At 40.7% G+C, this 13849-nt stretch overlaps 1 protein-coding gene across 5 annotated transcripts in view; it reads right to left on the bottom strand.

Annotated features, from left to right (window-relative positions):
* The window catches only part of LOC122552147, a 36836-nt gene that overhangs the window by 4361 nt on the left and 18626 nt on the right, over positions 1-13849 (bottom strand). For 3 of the 5 annotated variants that reach the window (XM_043694648.1, XM_043694649.1, XM_043694645.1), the window contains exons 2-6: positions 10410-10459; positions 8756-8900; positions 7659-7735; positions 7398-7562; positions 400-558 (exon numbers count right to left, since the gene is read on the bottom strand). In XM_043694648.1, coding sequence (XP_043550583.1) covers positions 400-558; positions 7398-7562; positions 7659-7735; positions 8756-8900; positions 10410-10443 — 580 coding nt within the window. In that variant the 5' untranslated portion in view covers positions 10444-10459. Of the gene's footprint in view, positions 1-399; positions 559-7397; positions 7563-7658; positions 7736-8755; positions 8901-10409; positions 10460-10586; positions 10636-11011; positions 11055-13849 lie in introns of those variants that run through there. The other 2 variants (XM_043694646.1, XM_043694647.1) reach the window with 2 other exon arrangements.

The raw sequence follows: 13849 nt of genomic DNA, 5'->3' as shown, positions 1-13849 counted from the left end.
TCGGGTAAGTAGACCGAAACTGCGTACAATATTCAGTCGTGTTCTCATTTAAGGCATGTACAATTATCACAAGACATGCCAGATCCTATATTCAAAACGACTTGCTTTGAAAAGCGACATTTCATTTGCTTCTTGACTTACCTGCATGACTTCCTTTTGCAGCTAGGACAATCAAATCTTTTTGCACATTGCACTGTCTCAATATACAGCCATTTTGATTTTAAACTGTCTTCGCCTTTTTGCTGCTACAATTGACTTCATCCTGCATTGTTTTCCACACTCACTCAACTTGTCAAAACGACACTGAAATTATCTGCATTTTCTCGCAAGTCATCACGCCACACAGCTTGGTGTTCATATACTTTCCCTGATTTGTACCATAACCTACAAATCCCTCACCTTGCTCAGCATCAGTCTGAAGGTTATAAAATTCCGTCGGGTTGGATGGAAGAGTAAACGAATTCAAAGTAGAAGTCTCAGACCCTGAAGAGTCAGGCGAGGCAATGTCAATCGAAAATGTTGTCGATAGATCCTTGTGTCTTTGAGTTGGTACTCTTTCTGCAATAGGAAGAAAGGATGGTGGCATATGAGCTTACAGGTGATGCATCGTGTACTGTTTTGAAACATTACATAATCATTAGATAATGCATCTACTTCGCAAATAAACCCACTCCATACTTGCACTGCGTGTCTCAATAAAATACTCTTAGTGGGGTTGGACGATAGAATCAGAGCAGTGCCAAACCCGAAGTCGTCACAAGAGCACAGGTGTCATAAAAGTGACAAGAAATTGCCAGAACCACGTCAATACCGACACGGAGAAATGTTTGATGGATGAGAAAGAAGAGTTAATCGAGATAAACAAGTGCATAAGATAACTCTGGCGGGTAACATTAAGGGGAGTATACACAGATTCTATGAATATATCAAAAGGAAATGAATTCTGGGTAAGGAGTTGGTGGACGAAGGTGGCAATTGTTGCTTTAACTGAAGCACATTGGCAAAACGCTGAAACATTACTTTACAGATGTCTTTTTTTTTCACCAGGAGGACAATACAAGCACAAAATGTCAGAATTTATGTTAAGAGGCGAGGAGGTATGGGAGGACTTTTTAAAAAAATTTAACAGTGGTCAAATATTCAGTTTTTAACAATACGGTTGCTCAGGAAGTTAATTCGAATTGCCTGAGCCAAATTTTCCAGTTGAGATCGTGTCGTAGAGAGGATGAAAGAAGGTTCGAGAACGACTAACGCCAAAACTTACATTCGACTATAATCTCGTAAACAAATACTGGGGAGCAATTGACCAGTAACCCTCATGTAATTATTAGGAAGGCTTTTGAAGAAAGAACAAGTGAAGCATAACATGAGTTTTCATTTGGCGAACCAAACATTGAAAGGGTATTCACTGCCTCTTTGCCAAAGGGAGATGTTATTAAAAAAAGCCTACTGGAATATTTCTACGAGGTAACAAAATGCTTGACATTTTATATAATTTATAATAATTTCTACAATAACTTTCACAAGATCCAACATGGGAAACTTAGGAAATTTAACAAGTAGGTTCCACGATTTTCAGAATGATGGGAGAAAGGTGGTCTGTTGTTGAATTGGCAGCAGTGTGTACGACAGTGATCATTGCTGGTTCACTTATTTTTCATATTCTTAAGTAAAATAGATTTGTACCTTCAAATTTGAATGTGTGAGCACTGAGGACCTTTCTTAAATTATGATGATACAAAGATTGGCCAATTAAGTACATTGAGGAACACGTTATTCAGTGACACATGGATACAAATACTTTGCCAGGTAGACGGTTGTGTGCCAGGTGAAGTGGAAAACTGACATATGTGTGATGGTACAATTTACAAGAAGGAAGAATACGTGTCACAACTTAATCAATGATTGGACATTTGGAATCAAAGAAGAAAAGAAGTGTCTTGCAGTGTGTGGACCCAGATTCCTGAATGTGTCAAGACAGGTTGACGAGATAATTAAAGAAGCACATTGGTTAATTCCATTTCCCAGGTGCTCTTTCGCTCATAAATGCAGGGAGATAAGATTTCAGATGCAAATGACTGTGTTTCAGTCACTGTTGGAGTACTGTGAGCATACTGGTCAATGCACGATAGAAAGATTTGATTGCTCTGGAGTCGGTGCACAGAATATTTTCCACAAAGGTGCCTTGAATAGAGCTATATAGAAAGTTTGGATACGCTGGAGTTGTTCCCTTTGGAGAGGAAGGTGCTGAATTGGTCGTGACAGCGTGGTTTAGATAAGATAGGGCATCGACAAGCTGAAAAAAAGACAACCTTATAGAAACTAATGTAACAAATGACGCAACTGTCAAGTGCAAAGTAAAGGCTGAGGAGATTTTTGGAGTTGAAGCATATGGACAGAAGCAATATTGGGATTTGAAATACATTGGCTGGGAGTTTTTCTGCTCATCAACATCTCAACAGGTAAAATGCAGTGAACCAGCATTTGAAGTGTCATAATATTCAAGACTACGGGTTATATTTGGAGGACTGGAGAATTATGAAGGTGGTGATATGCCATTATTCAAATTACCTCTGTGGTCGGACTGGAATCTATAACTCTGTGTTTTCTCTCCTGCATCATTGCATTCAACTCACTCTTTCACTTCATCCCAATCACCTCAGTCATTAAATTACTCACGAAATCCCATTTTTGTCAAATGTGACTTCTCAGTTCCCAGTTCACGATTTCGACTGAGTTAAGACATTGACTCCCACTTCCACCAGTCACGAGGTCGTACCCGCTCAGTCACGACATCCTGCTGTCTGATTTACTGAATTCCATTCACCTTAATCACGGTCTTCTAACCTTGTCGGTCAACACATCAAATTCCCCTCCAAAACTCAATCTCACTTCCTTAAGTCACTCACTTCATCACTCCTCCCATGCCAGTCACAACATCCCACCATCTTCAGGCACTATGTTATATTCCCATCAGTAACAAAGTCCCAGTCCAATCATGCACAGTATTCTGTTACCGTCAGTAAAAGCATTACCCTCCATTCGGGAACTATATTCTATTCCTTTCATTGACAACATCCCACTCCCGTCACGTGCTTTATTCTACTCCAGTCTTTAACAACATCACACTGGGCTGGAGCATTTTACCGCTCGACCATCAAGCACTATTTCACACTTGGATGAGTTACAACATCCTTCTCCTATCAGTCTGCCAATTCATTTTTCCTCACTTCAGCATCCGCCAAGTTCTACTCTATCTCAGATGTTCATCTGAACTGCTCAGAATTACACTTGGACTTTGCGATTTTTGGGACTTTTTGTATAACAGGTTGAAGTTCAGGTTGCAGTTTGCGCCCTGCACTGGGAGGTTTGTTACCAGCTGGTTCTTTACCACACGGCTTAACATAATCAGTGAGCCTCTGTTGAAGCACTGTCTTCTGTCCTGCTTTTTGTTTAAGTGTCTTGGTCTGTTAAAGTGGGTGATATCATTTCCGGTTCTTTCCAAAGAGGTTGGCAAATAGGATTACTACAGATGTGCTTATTGATGGAGTTTCGGTTTGAATGCCAGGGATTGCAGAATTCACGTGCGTGTTTACATTTGGCTGTCTGAGAATGGATGTGATATTGATGTCGTGTATTTTTTTATCCGTGTGTTAAGATACTAGTTATAGATGATCATGTCTTTTAATGACTAGTAGATGTTTGTATATCCAGGAGGCTAGATTTCTTCCTGGCTGTAGGGTGTAGTGTTTGATGTAGCCCTTATAGGGTATTTTGTAAATTAAATTCGAATTAGGGTTTGGTCATAAAGTGTCCTTTAGGTTCATCAGTAGCAGTTCCATTCCATTGGTAGATTTGTGGGCTACTATCACTGAATCGGACAAATAAGCAGGAAATTCGCAATCAGGATAAACGAACACCAACTAGGTATCAACATTCATGACCAGCTATCACAACCATCCTTACACACAGTCGAAGAAGGACACCACTTTGATTGTGACAGCACATCTATTTTTGGACAGACGAAACAAAGACAGGCACGGGAATTCCTAAAAGCCTGGCATTCAAACAGGAACTCCAACAATAAACACATCGATTTCGACCCCATTCACCAACCTCTGAGAAAAAAGAAACAATAGTTATGTCACCCACCTAACAGACCAAAAAAATAAACAAAAATTGGGACAGTACACCATTAGTTGAACGGAGGCTCACATTTGACGAAACGTCTGAGAAAGAAATAATGAAACACAGAACATCGATCAATGAGGTGCAGAACAGGCCATTCGGTCCTCGATGTTGTGCCAAACGATGAACTAGTCTAAGCCCGACACTACCCCATCATCATCCATGTGCTTATAGTTATGTTTGAATCTCACTAATGTTGGTGAGTTAACTACATTGGCAGGCAGGGCATTCCATGCCCTGAACACTCTATGAGTGAAGAAATTGCCTCTGACTTCTGTCTTAAATTTATCATGCATCAATTTGTAGCTATGACCCCTCGTTCAAGTTGATGGCATCATCACTGGAATAAAAGACTTTCATGTCAACCCATTCTAATCCTCTGATCGTCTTGTATGCCAATATCAAATCCCCTCTTGGCCTTTTCCTTTCCAATGAGAATACAATTAAAGTCTCTCAGCCTTTCCTCATAAGGCCTTCTCTCCAGACTACGCAACATCCTGGTAAATCTCCTCTGCATCTTTTCCAATGTTTCCACATCCTTCCTGTAATGGGGGGACCAGAACTCTACACAATATTCCAAGTGCGGCTACACTTGTGTTTTGCATAATTGCAGCTTGACATTACGGCTCCGGAACACAATCCCTCTACCGATGAAACATACCATAATGCATGCCTTCTTAACAGCACAACCTGGTTGACAATTTTCAGTGAACTATGTACATGGACTCCAAGATCCATCTGCACATCCACACTGCCAAGAATCTTTCCATTGACCCAGTATTCGGTCTTCCTGTTATTCTTCTCAAAATGAATCTCCTCACATTTATCAACATTGTACTACATTCGTCACCTCTTAGCCCAATTCTGCAGTTCATGCAAGTCTCCCAAAACCTGCAACATTATTCCAAACTATCCACTACTCCAACGACATTAAAGTCATCTGCAAATTTACTAACACATTCACCTACCCCTGCATCCAAGTCTATTATAAAAACTACAAATAGCAGTGGTCCTAAAACAGATTGTTGCGGCACACCATTAGGAAGCTGACGCCAGTCTGAATATTTTCCATCAAACACTAATTGATGCTTTCTTGCAGAAAGGCAATTTCCAATCAAAACTGCTAAATTAATCTCAATTCCATACTCTGCATTGTCTCCAACTGCCTAGCATGTGGAAACTTATCAAAGGCTTTCCTCAGGTCCATGTATACCATGTCAACTGCCCTACCCTCATCGACAAGCTTGGTTAACTTCTCAAAAAACTCAATGAGGTCGGTGAGAGTTGGCCTGTCTTTGATGTAACCATGTTGACGACCTGCAATCCGATCTCGGCAGAGCCCACACACAACTTCCCACTTCTATCTTTGAATGGCGCGATCACGATTCTCGTCATCCTTTTCTTCCTCACAAAATTATAGAAAGCTTCATTGTTCTCCTTTATTTTGCCTCCTAAAGACTGCTCGTGTCTTCTCGTTGATCTTCTGAACTCTCTCTTTAAATTCTACCTAGCAAATTTGCAACTGTCCGTCGTCTCACCTGAACCATGTCGCCTCATGGTCACATAAGCCTCCTTCTTCCGCTTAACAAGCGATGCAATTTCTTTAGTAAACCACAGTTACCTTATGTTATCACTTCGCCCGTGCCTGGCTGGGATATATGTATCAAGGAAATGCAATATCTGTTCCCTCAACCAGCTCCACATTTCGAATATCTCTATCCCTGTATTTTGCTACCCCTTTCATTGCATCCGATGTCTTGCCTAATCGTATTATAATTGCCCTTCCACAATCTGTATCTCATGCCTGCGGCATGTTCTATCCATCTTCGTCTCTGAACTAATCGAAAGCGAATTATGGTCTCTTTCCAAAGTACTCATCTGATACTAAATCAAACACCTGGCCTGGTTCATTACCAAGTATTAGACTCATTGTTGCCGTCACTCTTATCGACCCTTAGACATACTGTGTCAGGAAACCTGCCTGCACACATTGTACGAAAACTAATCCATTCGACGTCCTCGAAATATAGCATTTCTCATGAATGCTGTGGGATTTAAAGCCCCCCATAATGACCACGCTGTACATTTCACTTCCACCCAGAATCGTTTTGCCGAAACTCTCCTCCATATTAGGTGCGGTACGGTGGCTCAGTGGTTAACACTGCTGCCTCCCAGCACCAGGATCCCAGGTTCAATTTCAGCCTCGGGTGACTGTCTGAGTGGAGTTTGTGCATTTTACCTGTGTCTGCGTGGGTTTCCTCCGGGTGCTCAGATTTCCTCCCACAGTACAAAGATGTGGAGGTCAGGTGAAGTTGCAATGCTAACTTGCCCCAAAGTGTTAGGTCAATTGTCAGAGAGGAATGGGTCTTTCTGGGTTACTCTTCTGAGGGTCGGTGTGGACTGGCTCGGCCGAAGTGCCTGTTTCCACACTGTAGGGAATCTAATCTAATCCCTGGAAATCTGCGGAGGCCTATAAGTAACCTCCCAGCAGTGTAACCTCTCCTCTCTTGTTTCTCACCACAGCCCATGCTCTCTCAATAGACGAGTCCTCGTTAGAAGTTCTTTCGACTACCATTATACTTGTCTTGACTAACAAGGCCACACTTCCCACACACCCTATTTTACCTCCTTCCCTGTTCTGAATGGAAGATGTAAACCCTGGAACCTACAACATCCATTCCTCCCCCTGCTCTATCCACGAATAGCCACAGCATTGAAGTCCCAGGGACCTATCCATGCCGCAAGCTCACCGACATTATTTCGGATATTTCTGGCTTTGATGAAGACTCACTTCAAACCAATTTGCTAACTGCCAGCCCATTCCTATGACCACGAAATCCTGTCCATGTCCTCCCTCCTCTCATCCTTCTGCGCATTGGAACTACACCTCAGGTTCCCATTCTCCTGGTGAGTTAGTTTAACCCCATCCGAATAGCGCCAGCAGATTTTCCACCCAGTATATGTAGACCCACCAGCTCAGCGAGCGAACTCACAACCGGACACTTGGTCTCTTCTGTATTCTGTACGCTCCCATGGAGGTAGAGTGTGAGTTACATGGAGAGCACTTATGTTTTCCAGAAATTAGGGACAGGACCACATAGTATCTCATCTCATTTTTGCTTACCGAATAAGGCGTGCTTGTAACATTCTAACGGACTCGCGTGAAATCTCAGAACCACACTGTGGCTGGTAAATTACTTATGACGTACCTGCACAATATCCAGCATTACAGAATTGTGTCGGCTTCAACTCATACACAAAGAATGTGGAACATTTCTTGATGATGATGTCTTGCCTGGAGGAGCAGTTATTATTATTCCAATTAAAACAGATAGTCCTAGTTACCTCCCCTTCACTCACGGAGGGATGGCGACCTGCAATTCATTTTGTTTTAGTCGGAAATGATTAAAAGATAAAATGAACAGTACGTAATGGAGAATTAAATATGGTAGATAAATAGGTGGTTATACCATTTAACCAGCCTGTACTCCTTGTGCAGCAGTGATCAATTGGGATAGCATTCTCTGGAATCATCCATTCACCAGAACAGAAATAAAAATTACAGAGTCAGCTCCTGATCTGATCACATATATTACCAGACTGGTAAAATGTCCGAGACTTCCACAATCTGTGCCCCTTTCAAAAACATGCACTCTGAATGAAATATTTCCCTCCAGCCCGAATATATACTGTTAGCCCTTGGCTCAGGTTCAGGTATTTGCAAGATTGTACGGAGGATTTACTGCATAGAAAGTGGACATTCTATCTACTGTTTTATTTTCAATTATTCACACATACACGAACTTTCAAGCATGACCTATAGATATCCTCTCATCAACATTAAACTATCCTGGTTTATCCTCAAGTGTTTTACGATCTTTATTCCATTAAACACGTAACAAAAGTTGAAGTCAATACCCGTCCCTGTGGTCGTGAGCTGAACATTCAAATTATTCTCTTGATACAGGAGCATGTTCAGACTTCTCCATTAGATTCATGATTAACCCTCACAGCGATTGTCTCATTAATGCTTGATTGAATCACTTTCAAAGAGAAGACAGTTCTCTTCGTGTAAATTAATGAAAGACCGTGAATACCAGAGTAGGTGCCCTCATTTGCATAACCAGAATAACATCAAGACCAAAAGAAAATGTTGTGCTCCTGATGTGGAGCACCAAACTGTGGACTGTGCTATTTCTGTAAATTAACTGATGGCTCTGGAGACAGGAAATGTGTGCTGCATTTCAATTGTGGTGTGATAAATGTTTAAAACAGAGTTACACATGATTATGAACGAGTTTGCTTTTAATTTTATAAAAATATCACGAGTCCTTCCCTAAAATACATTTATGTTTCTCTCTTTGCGAAACATGATGTTTTCAGTTTCAACAATGAGGGAGATAAGTTTAGTATTCCGGAATTACAGATGTTTTTGTTTCACTCCCACCAATTCCCTCATAGCTTGACACTGGTGCCTAGGACAATGAAACCATTGACAGTGCAAACAGTGAGCCATCACCCTGACTTTTACAATTATACTAACGTTCCAAGAAAGCTCACTCTTTACCTATTAAAGCTGTACCATCCCTGTTGGAGATTGTTACCACACTCATCTCGGTATAAGCATTCTTTTAGACCCAATTTAATGCTCCTCCTGGTCGGATCCAAGACTGTGTGGTTCACACATGGATCAGCGATTTTGCTGTTTGGGACTGAGGGTCACAAAAAAAAACTGTTTAATATTATGTTGTAAAGAACAGTGAATTTGACATAGCAACATGAGCTGCCAGAAGCATCAAAACTATAATTGATATTAGCAGGGACGAGTGACACACTAATCTGGAACGACTGAAGTTCCAATTGTCGTCATTTGCGAAGTAGAGGTTGAGTGCAGTTTTTAACAAAAAAACATTGAAAGTCACGAGTGGTTTTGACAGTGTCGATTACGAGAGAAAGTGATCGTATTGACAGAAATATTGAAAAGAAGAAAGAAGTGGGGGGCACGGTCGCAAAGTAGTTAGCACTGCTGCTTCACAGCGCCTGAGACCCGGGTTCAATTCCCGCCTCAGGCGACTCCTTGTGTGGAGTTTGCACATTCTCCCTGTGTCTGCGTGGGTTTCCTCCGGGTGCACCGGTTTCCTCCCACAATCCAAAAATGTGCAGGTTAGGTGAATTGCCCGTAGTGTGAGGTAAATGTAGGCGAATGGGTCTGGGTGGGTTACGCTTCGGCGTGTCAGTGTGGACTTGTTGGGCCGAAGGGCCTGTTTACACACTGTAACTAATCTAATATTAAAGTCTAATCAGTTGCTTGAGTCATTGAGTCATAGAGATTACAGCACGGAAACAGACCCTCCGGTCCAACCCGTCGATGTTGACCAGTTACCCCAACCCAATCTAGTCCCATTTCCCAGCACATATTCCTACCCAGCACAAACAATTCCTACTCATATACACATCCAAATACCTTTTAAATTTTGCAATTGCAATTGCACCAGATTCCACTACTTCCTCTGGCTGCTATGTACATACACGTACCGCCCCCTGTGTGAAAAGCTGCCCCTTAGGTCCCTTTTATAACTTCCCCCGCTCACTCGAAGCCTCTGCTCTCTCGTTGTGGAGTCCCCCAACCCAGGAAAAAAGACGTTGTCAATTTATTCTCTCCATGCTCCTCAGAATTTAATAAACCTCTATAAGGTAAATTAATGATATTCTGAAATGCAGATACATTGTTCTCCGCAGCTATTGGTATCAGGAACGTTTGCCGAAGAATCTAATGGGGACAGTGGCAATCCGCTCTATGAGATGGAATTGGATGCGTATCGGAACAGGTGAGGTGAAGGGTTATGAAGTGATTGCAGAAAATTGGTTCTTGGCAAAGGACACATTCTGAGACACAGCAGAGTCACGACATGCTAGTTGGCTTCCTGTTCTTCTTAAGCATTTCGTTGAAGTCTAGTGTCGTGTAATGGATACTGTAGTGCTCTTTCCGAAATAATTATAAATTTTATGCTAATAGTTAATAACAAGGGAGACAATTTGACAGAGTAGTGCCCATTCAGTATATTACATAATTGTTTCTTTTTTTCCGTAAGATTAACTCCTATCAGCACTGAAAATACAAAAGGTTTTTTAATACGATCACAAATGCACGATAGGTTATGTTTATGCGTGATTAAAACAATTAAACAGAGTGAAGTTTGAATGAATGTTCAGGAACTTACACATCAAACCGAGAAACAGCAGTAGAGTCCTCATGCCACTGTGTGATAATCTGTAAATGGGAACAGAGAATTACTATTAGAAAGTGTCAATGAAGAGCGACAGTATGGGAGATAAATTAAAGATTGGTCGTCCTTGAATACGAATTACTATGAGTGGGTGGCTTCAAACCATCTTACATTCACTGGGGCAACTGCAGGAAAAATTAGATGAACGTCTGTGTTCCACCGGAACAACCACAGACAGGGTGCGATCGAACTCTCTTCATCATTATTATCATCAACAGAATAAGAAGCACCTCTCTCACATTTGAGCATCTATCTGTACACGTCCTTACAACTTCCATCTCATGTGTGCAAGTAACAGTTACTGCAAGGTAATTGTAGTCCGAACATCACAATTACCAGAACCTCAACTGACTTGATTGCTATGTTCTAAACAATGAACCAGCTCCTTTTACTGTTTCATTACATGGTAATCTTTGAAAACAACTCCAATTGCAAAGACTTCAATCGGTAGAGGATAACCAGTCCTCCCATCAAGTGAATATAAGTGACAGCTTTATGAGCTTGTTAGCGTGTTCCTTTAGTTCATTCCGGCTTACCTGTCTCTTTTGAAGTCAGTTTCGCTGTGGAGTATTCCAGTTCAGCTGGTACCTTTTTAGTCCCATCAAACTTCTGCTGTGCATTGTGCCAGTTGCACAACAACTCACACTACATCCTCAGAAGACTCTGAATAAAGTGCTGGTTGGCTACATAATCAATGATTTAAATTGTGGCAACTTCAATGCAAATTAAATATTCTTTTATGAAATGGCATACAGAAAGAGAACAATGACACATCTTTCCTGGCGTTGGAACGTGTTGTTTGGTTGTACTTGATCCTAATGTTCGCATTTGACTACCGCCACACATCCACACCCTCACACAAATGATGCAGGAATATTAGAATTGGCAGAGTACATGACCATGCTGTTGCCAGCACCGTCCAGCCTTCCTGAATTTGCATGGTCGCTAATCTGGCACTTGCAACGGACAGTACATCGGGCAGCAGACTTGGGTACTTGCTGCGTTTGGGATACTAGGGCCCTGACAAGGCTGACAAACATTGCAGTTTGAATCTATGACTTTTAGTTCCATGTTCACCATTAATCTCTGACGTGTTCTTCATCAATTTCGGATCCTCTAATACTATCAGGTTCTCAAAAAGTGATAGCGTCTGCACAAGCCTAACACCACTATTCGTGTTAAGGTGTAAAATAGTGCCAGCGAGCGTGTCCGTTTCAAGACATTTCAAATTTTCAGAAAATACATTACTACCCGGGTATATATTAATTTCAGGATGGTATAAATTTCAGGTTTAGCCCTCGAATCAGACTCTGTGTAAGTTTTAGCGCCTGTCTGTAATAGGGTCGTTATCATTTTTGCAGTTTCTATTAAGTGCAAGTTGTGCTTTAGTTAAAAAGACTGCATTGTCTTTTGGCTTTGTATCAATTTCAGAGCCGGGAATAATTGTGAGTATGTGTCGGGTTAAGGGTCTGTAATATTTTTACAGGGTCTACATTAGTTTCTGAACGTGCATCAAATTCAGAGACGTATTACTTTCTGATCTATATGTATTTCAGTGTCTGCATTTGGATGTGTAATTGATTAAAATGTGCATCAGCGTAAGGGGCTGTTTTCTCGTTTAACGTCTAAATTTGATTCAAGTACCATATCAGTTTCACGGTCTGTTATCCATACATGGCTTTTAGAGTGTTTATTATTTTCAATGTATGTATCAGTTTCAGTTATATGGTCGGCATTACTTTCATGGACTGCATCATTGCAGGGTTTACATCACTTTCAATTTTTGAATAAGTTTCTGTTTTAGGGTGTGTATTAGTCTCGAGACCTGTGTCACTTACGTTGCAATTTTCAGTCGTGATTCGATTCAGTCGAAGTATTAGGTTCAGTTTTTTTAATAGTGTCAGCATCAGTAATAATTTCAAGGTCGATATCAGTTTCAGATTTTGTTTTCGATTAAGGCTATTCATTAATTTCAGGCACTGTATGCATTTCAGGTTTAGCATTCGTTTAAGGATCTGCATTACTTTCAGGGTATATGTCCATTTCATAGTCCATATCAATTTCACTGTATGTTTTCGACTCGTCTGGATTGGCTCCTGACGAGTGATCAGTGTTACTTTACAATACGCTCAGGTAATGTGCTGTCAATTTAGCCTCACTCCTCGAACCACTCCACGTCTAAAAAACAATTTGGAATTACAAAATTTCTTCGTTTGGTACACAGCAAGTTTGCATTTAAATATAATCACAACTTAACGAGGCTTTGTGTTTCCATTGGTACTCAATGCAGAGCAGTCCGTCTATTGGACTTTGCCTACTTTTCTGGAGTTTCACAATCTTACATGTTCTGAAAAAACAGGTTCTCCAGCAGCCCATTCACTCGTTGCATTTATTTGCATTTCATTTGCATTTCTTGCCGCATGTGTTTTATGCAGTCCTTTATTCCTGAATAACATATCAAATCACAATTTCTCTCAATATTATGCAATCAAAAATAAACCAAATCCCAGTATTTACGGAGAATGTCAATCATGAAATCCTGAGCTCCCTGATCAACAGGCATCGACCTTCTTTCTTTCCCTTGCTTTCAGAGTGTTTATTGTTTTCAGTGTTTCAATTTTAGAGTCTGTATCACATTCATGAAGTGCAACTTTACAAGAATTTCATGACTTTCATCTGCTGTCTTATTTTCTGTTTTGGAACCTGCGTTAGTTTCAAGAAATGTGTCACTGACTGTCGTTTTAACAGTATTTATTAAATGTAGGAGATTTGTTCGTTTCAGCAAAAGTTTCATACACAATATTAGGCAGATACTTTTCAAATTTCTTATTAAATTAAGAACGAACATTAATTTAAGGGAATCTATTCATTTCAGGGTGTACATAAATTTCACTGTCTGATTTCACAGAATCTATTAGATTTCAGAATGTGTGTCGTATTAGGGTACCCCAAGTTCAGGAAATGCGCTTTCAATGTAGCCTGGGTCCTCTACACTCCACCCCTGAAGTGCAATTTAACCTTCCAATAATTCTTTGTTGGTGACATAGTGAGTTTATATTTAAATAAAATGACCGTTTCACAACGCATCGTATTCCCAGTGTTACTCAGTGCCAAGCAAGCAGTTGATTTTTGCGTTCTGTTCAGGAGTTCCACAATTCTACACATTCTGAACAAATAGATAATCTACGAGATCTACTGGATATTGGTAACAGGATAGGACAGAGTCAGCATGGATTTATGAAGGGGAAATCATGCTTGACTAATCTTCTTGATTTTTTTGAGGTTGTAACTCTGAAGTTGGACGAGGGAAATCCAGTAGATGTATTGTACCTGGACTTTCAGAAAGCTTTTGATAAAGTCCCACACAGGAGGTT

This window comes from Chiloscyllium plagiosum, chromosome 8 (assembly GCF_004010195.1).
Source record: "Chiloscyllium plagiosum isolate BGI_BamShark_2017 chromosome 8, ASM401019v2, whole genome shotgun sequence".
NCBI classification, from domain to species: domain Eukaryota; kingdom Metazoa; phylum Chordata; class Chondrichthyes; order Orectolobiformes; family Hemiscylliidae; genus Chiloscyllium; species Chiloscyllium plagiosum.
The sequence above is the reverse complement of the archived record's forward strand: the minus strand, read 5'-3'. Positions and strand labels throughout refer to the sequence as shown.